The sequence below is a fragment of the Salvelinus sp. IW2-2015 genome, unplaced genomic scaffold (genome assembly GCF_002910315.2).
Source record: "Salvelinus sp. IW2-2015 unplaced genomic scaffold, ASM291031v2 Un_scaffold4042, whole genome shotgun sequence".
In the NCBI taxonomy this organism is placed as follows: Eukaryota; Metazoa; Chordata; class Actinopteri; order Salmoniformes; family Salmonidae; genus Salvelinus; species Salvelinus sp. IW2-2015.
Window position 1 is genome coordinate 1 of NW_019945314.1, and position 6,481 is coordinate 6,481.

The following is a 6,481-nucleotide window of genomic DNA, read 5'->3' on the forward strand; positions in this document are numbered from 1 at the left end:
CACCTCTATAACCCTTGTCCTTCTCAGGTCGGGAGGATAGCCCACCATCTGTTCCCCTGGACCCCCCTCCTCCTCCACTCCCCTCCTTCCACCCTCCACCCCTTATGGAGCTCCTACCCTGTCGAGGTGTTTGTCTTGGGCATGGTGTGGTCTGCCCTGTCTGCTCTGTGCAGGGGAAGAAAGCCTGTCAAGGTTTGCCAGTCGCCCCTTATGTCCCTGCTGGCGCATCGTAGTTCATCATCATCTCTTCTAATTCTTCCTGCTTTCCTAGAGACCCATCCCTCAGCCCAGGACTGTTGCTGTTTTCATAGAAAGCCCTGCAGTTTAGGTGTGATTGTCATTATGCATTTTGACAGTCAACAGCAGACGCATCCCTCGCTGGAGCACCAATCATTTCATCATACTCAGCTTCCCTCCATTTAACCGTAGTTATAGTCGTTGTGATTGCAAGCATCATGTAGCCTAGCGAGCCACTGCCAATTAAAACAATGCTCTAGATAGATGAAGTCCTTCATGTTGTGTATACTGTATATAACGTACTGTTGTTCAGTAGCAAGTATAAACTCCCTGTTTTTTGTTATTGTTGATACTCCCTGGGATCCCCCCTCCCTTCCTTCCTCTGGGCCAGAGACAATGCAGCCCACTGTTTCTGAGTCATAAGATCAGCAGCAGGAGCCGCAGCAGCATTACAGAGTTACAGTATATTAATGGTTCTTCTGGGAGTGAGAAACATTAGCTGGGTGCAACAACAACAAAAACTTTTGAATAGAGACACACTATTGAGACACATTATTGAGACACTTTATTGAGACACATTATTGGAACAACACCAGGATGACCAGTAATTGCAGCAGTAATAGACCTGGTGTACTGTTGAATATAGCATCTCCGTAGTCTCGCAAGCTTATTTATTGAGGTCAGAAACGGGCAGAAAAAAGCAGAAAACCAACCCCAGCTACAGAGCAGAGGGGCCTTGTCTGTTTTTAGGTTGTCTAGACTTTAAAGTGAAGCAGAACTAAGTAGAGGATTTCTGGAATTTTTGTCAAATATTTACATTATCTGTCATCACTCAAGTTGTTTACTCGTTCCTTGCCCTTTGTGCTTTGTTTGTCCCCTCGTCTTGCCAAGTGAACAATGGAGACTTTTTTTTGCCCAAACTAGTCTGAACCCGGACAGAGTGCACCTAGAGGTGTTGGTGTGTGTGGACGGAATGGTAACAAGGGCAGTGAGTGCGGTTGTCGTAGTAACCTGGCCGGTGCTGTGTGTGTTTTCAGGAGGAGTTCTGTTTCCCAGTAGAATGCTTATCCCTGACGGTGGAAGAGGTGATGCACATCAGACAGGTGCTGGTCAAAGCAGACCTGGAGAAGTTCCAACAATACAAGGACGTGTACAACGCTATGAAGAAGGGAAAGGTCCGTTTACCGCTGGTCATTTTCACCCAGCTGAAGTACAAGTCTCTCGGACTAAACATCACAGTACCTATTGTTGGGGAAAATCATCTTACATGTTCCTTTCAAAATCTTTGTAGTCACTGGATTTGATCACACACTGCTTTTTGAATGATTTGATTGCTTTTGTCTTAAACTTTTGTTGCACCTGTTCTGAATTCCTTCTTTGTTACAGCTTTGCTTCTGTTGCCGATCCAAAAGGTTTTCCTTGTTCACCTGGTCCTACACCTGCCAGTTCTGCAAAAGGCCTGTGTGTTCACAGTGCTGTCAAAAAGTATGTCATATCTATTCTCTCACACTGATAGAAAGTCAGCCCATAATATTGACAGGCCTATACTGTACCTCCAGTGTCTTTATGAGTGAGTTCATACTCTGCTCTATGTCTGTCTCTCTGTCAGATGAGGCTGCCCTCCAAGCCCTATGCCAACCTGCCCATCTATTCCCTGGGCTCTACCACCACTCTACCCAGGGACCGGGTAGCAGCCCTGGGGAAAGCTGCCAGTATAGCTGGTCCAGCAGCAGCAGTTTCAGCAGGAAAAGGAAAAGCAGCAGCCTCAGCAGCAGCAGCAGGACCAAGCAGAGAAGCAGCAGCCTCAGCAGCAGCAGCAGGACCAAGCAGAGAAGCAGCAGCCCCCAAGCCTGAGAAGCCCTCTACCAGCCACCATCGCCTCAGCCTTCAGAAGACCATGTCCAAGTAGGCACCCTTCTACTTCTTCTCTAGATTATAACACTCCCTGTTTAGATTTACAAGACTTATTCTCAAATGAAGTTATGTTCTATTTTAAGAGCAACTGTAGCCGACTGAGCCCAGTGAGGGACAGGGATGGAACCTCCTCTGTTACACAACTTAGTGTTAACCTCTCCTCCCTCCCTCTCTCAGGTTGACTAAGCACGGTAGTCTGGAGAAGTCCCAKTCCCGTGACGAGGTGGAGCTCCCAGCGGAGCTGACGSAGGACTGGAGCACCATGGAAGTGTGYGTGGACTGCAAGAAGTTCATCCACGACATCATCTCCTCCAGCAAGCACAGCCTCTCCCTGGCCACCAAGCGGGCGCGCTTAAAACGCAAAACCCAGTCCTTCTACATGTCGTCCCCCAAAGGAGCTGATTACCGACCCTCGGAAAGAACAATCAACGAGGTCTAGACTCTCCCCTCGTCATTGTCTACCTTCTCCACTGTCTTCTAGCTRCTYCCAGRACTTATGGCACAATACAGAACTCTGACTGACTGGGTTTTGATCTGGATGACCGTGCTGCGATCCGGCCTATACCAGTAGACGTGTCTAGTTTAGTCTGTCTGTCGATGCTGTCAGAGCGGGCTGTGGACCTTTACTTTTCCTTGGAGGAATGTGGACTGTGTAGTCAGTGCTTGTTGCTATGTCCTCTGATCGTCACATACAGTACCAGTACTTTCAGACAAAAGGATACTAGTCCATTTTTATACAATATTTTGCTCAGTAATGTAAATGTTCCCATAATGTTCTGCCATAGAGAGGTGGTTATGGACACTAAATGATCAAATGTAAAGTATGAGGTAGTGTAAATATTCAAAGTGGTATGGCCTCAATCACCCCCTATACTGGCACAATTGGTGGAATGTGGTAGGAGCTACTCGCCCACCGGAAAATCAATGAGCACAAGGCAAAATAACGCTCCATATTTGAATTCCTCAGGCTGTGGTATTCTATTGTAGGAGAGTAGGTGTGATGCTAACAACACAAGTCACATACTGAGAGCTGTGAACACCTTAAAGTGGAGACAATATGAGACAAAAGCAACAAACGATTGGATGATGACTTGAAAGGATATGAAACTGTAGATGTTTTTTTACAAGTTATAATTTTCTATGGTATGGTATACATGTGTACATATGGTTCGGCTTAGAGTCAGGTGGTTTGTGATGAAAAGTTGTCTCCCCCTTTTTACTCTTCTTGACATGTTCAGGTTATTTTTAGCTGACGGTACAATAATGAGTTATGCTCATTGATGTTCTCTGGGTTCTGAGCGGTCTTGATGAAGCATCATTTTACCATAAAGAATAACAGGTAAACAAACAGCGTGTCACTTTGCTCAAAGTTGGATCATACCCATGAAGGTAGCCCAAACCTCTCACCTGTCTCCGTAGGCGTAGGGTCTACAGGAATGTCATGTGTCAGCGTTAGTGCCAAAAGATTCCCTTCTGTCTAAACCATAATATAAAACCCAAATAAGTATTTTTTTCTGGTGTAAATACTCATTGACCTCGCTATAGATCGCCATCGCAGCTCCCGATTAGAGCATGCTTCTCCAAAAGACGTCAGACTACTGAATATACTAACCATAGAAATAGAACGAATAGAACGGGCGTCCCCATTCAAGTCAATGATGGCATAATGGGTGGACTGGCAGCCATTTTGAGTGTACCCATGCCTAGGTCACAAATATATAGGTTAAGACAACGTCGTCATAAATCTGGGAACAGTGCCGTTGCTAACTACCATTGTTGTATATTATTATGGGATATTAGAATCCTGTTGTCTTAACCTTTGTCATCTTCAACCTAGACCCATGCCAGGAAGTAAAATCAGGATGTGTACCCTTCATACTGTGCTGTGATGTTGTGTTGAGTCAACTCAACTGACATTACAAAAAAATGTATTCCATTGCTTGAGTCACATCAGTTAGCTTCATTTGAATGAACAGTCTTCATTACCATGGCAATCCAGCATCAGTTGATAGAACATTCCAAATAACCATGGAAATTATCACATCGCAATACCAGTCATGGTATTGTACATGGAGTGTACAGATGAGTTTACCAGTCAAGTTTCCAGAGTTAGCACTTCCAAGCCTGTTCTATTCATTCTATTTCAATGATACTAACGCTATGACATGATGAAGGAACAGTATTGACACAGTATTTGTCACTGGTAGTTGAACACACGCGATATCATTGAGCAGGTACAGTAATTGTGCTAGATAATCATAACAAAAGCAGACACAAACAGTAGAAATCACTTTTTGTCAATATTTTGTATAGCCTGTGCCCCCAAAAATCATCTAGTCTGTCCCAGTAACAAGCATGCGCCCCCAGAAATATATGCATATATGAAATGATCTCAAATTGTCTTTCTTTGCTTTACAATAGTTATGGTATGATTTAACATGCTTAAAACCACCCTCTGTTTTATTGTATAGGCAGCAAAGWATGGTATTACACGCTACTCTCATGTTCAACTCAAAGCCTCAAAATAATGCATTCATGAATTTGTATATCAGTTGTGTGTGACTGTGGTGTGTCTTAACCATACAGTTTGTCTCTAAACCAGAAGCAGAAGCATATTTCGGGAGCCAGGAATCAGGATGTATGTATATTAAAATGTCTATTACAAATGAAGTCTTGTTCCTTATATTTCTGCCTTAAATACACTGCCTTCTTCTCTCATCATTAACATATTATTGTTGTGACATATTGAATCCACAGTGACTCAGCATTCTGTATGTAAATATTATTTATAGTAATGTCCGTCCATAGAGCAGGTCTGTGTTTCCTTGACAACTTACTTCACGACTAAAATCATTTAGACTTGGGGCTATTAACTTAGTCTAGATCCAAACWAAATTGCTCTGTTTGGTAAAGTGAAACAGAACTATTCAGTTGGGATCCAGGCTTCTATTAACTAGCTTAGAGATTGTTTCTCACAAAACAAGTCATTGCAGGACAAAATATGGACTATAATAAGTAGAGGTGTGGTACATAAAAGAAAGCCCAAAATGTGACAGCAACATGCATGTACTGCTGTGTAGCTTGTATCTTTAATCTGTTCAAACCTTCCAGATGTAACTCCCTCCCAGAGAGTTGAAGAAATGATGACAAAGAATAATAAAAATGTAATGCAATACCTTTATAATGTTGTATGGATATTCCATTAAGTGACATGCCAGCTTTTCAAGAAAAATAATATTGAGAAACCAAATTATTGAGATTTTTTTTTTATTGACATATAAAACAATAACAATTTATGTACCTTTTATAATAAACTTTTTCTTTCTATAGAAATAACCTATTTCAACAAATGTTGATAACTTAGTAGAACAGTGAATATGTACAGTATAATTTTCAGTAAAGATAAATCAGTATGTCCTAACACATTCATTCAAATTAATACATTAAGAATACATTCAAAGTAAAACAGCACTTTTTTTTTTTTTTTGCAGCAAGTAAATACTTAAAATAAATTAAATGCACTTTATCAGTAGCAGTGGTCAGTGCGGTCATTATACATTGGGTTCACAGAACGTAATGTAGGTACTGTATGATTCAATACTTATTCCATAAGTCTACGGACCAAAAATATGGTTCATTCTTTGATTATGATGACACTATCTTAGGATCCAGGCTACTATTAATAGCTTAGAGATTGTTTCTCACAAACAAGTCATTGCAGGACAAATATGGACTATAATAAGTAGAGGTGTGGTACATAAAAGAAAGCCCAAAATGTGACAGCAACATGATGTACTGCTGTGTAGCTTGTATCTTTAATCTGTTCAACTTCAGATGTAACTCCCTCCCAGAGAGTTGAAGAAATGATGACAAAGAATAATAAAAATGTATGCAATACCTTTATAATGTTGTATGGATATTCCATTAAGTGACATGCAGCTTTTCAGAAAATAATATTGAGAAACCAAATTATTGAGATTTTTTTTATTTGACATATAAAACAATAACAATTTATGTACTTTTATAATAAACTTTTTCTTTCTATAGAAATAACCTATTTCAACAAATGTTGATAACTTAGTAGAACAGTGAATATGTACAGTAATTTTCAGTAAAGATAAATCAGTATGTCTAACACATTCATTCAAATTAATACATTAAGAATACATTCAAAGTAAAACAGCACTTTTTTTTTTTTTGGCAGCAAGTAAATACTTAAAATAATTAAATGCACTTTATCAGTAGCAGTGGTCAGTGCGGTGCATGATCACACAACCCCATTGGGCTTCACACCGCTAGGTATGGTGGTATTGTAACTATTCACGTACTT

The 6,481-nt window shown here is 40.8% G+C and overlaps 1 protein-coding gene across 1 annotated transcript; it reads left to right on the plus strand.

Moving 5' to 3' along the window:
- Nucleotides 1-58: 58 nt before the first annotated feature.
- On the plus strand, nucleotides 59-4,818 carry LOC112076797 (protein spire homolog 1-like). The gene is made up of 5 exons (XM_024143467.2): nucleotides 59-192; nucleotides 1,275-1,412; nucleotides 1,624-1,722; nucleotides 1,847-2,142; nucleotides 2,329-4,818. Exons 1-5 carry the CDS (start codon nucleotides 142-144, stop codon nucleotides 2,588-2,590), a joined length of 846 nt encoding a protein of 281 aa, XP_023999235.1. The 5' UTR covers nucleotides 59-141; the 3' UTR covers nucleotides 2,591-4,818.
- Nucleotides 4,819-6,481: the final 1,663 nt, after the last annotated feature.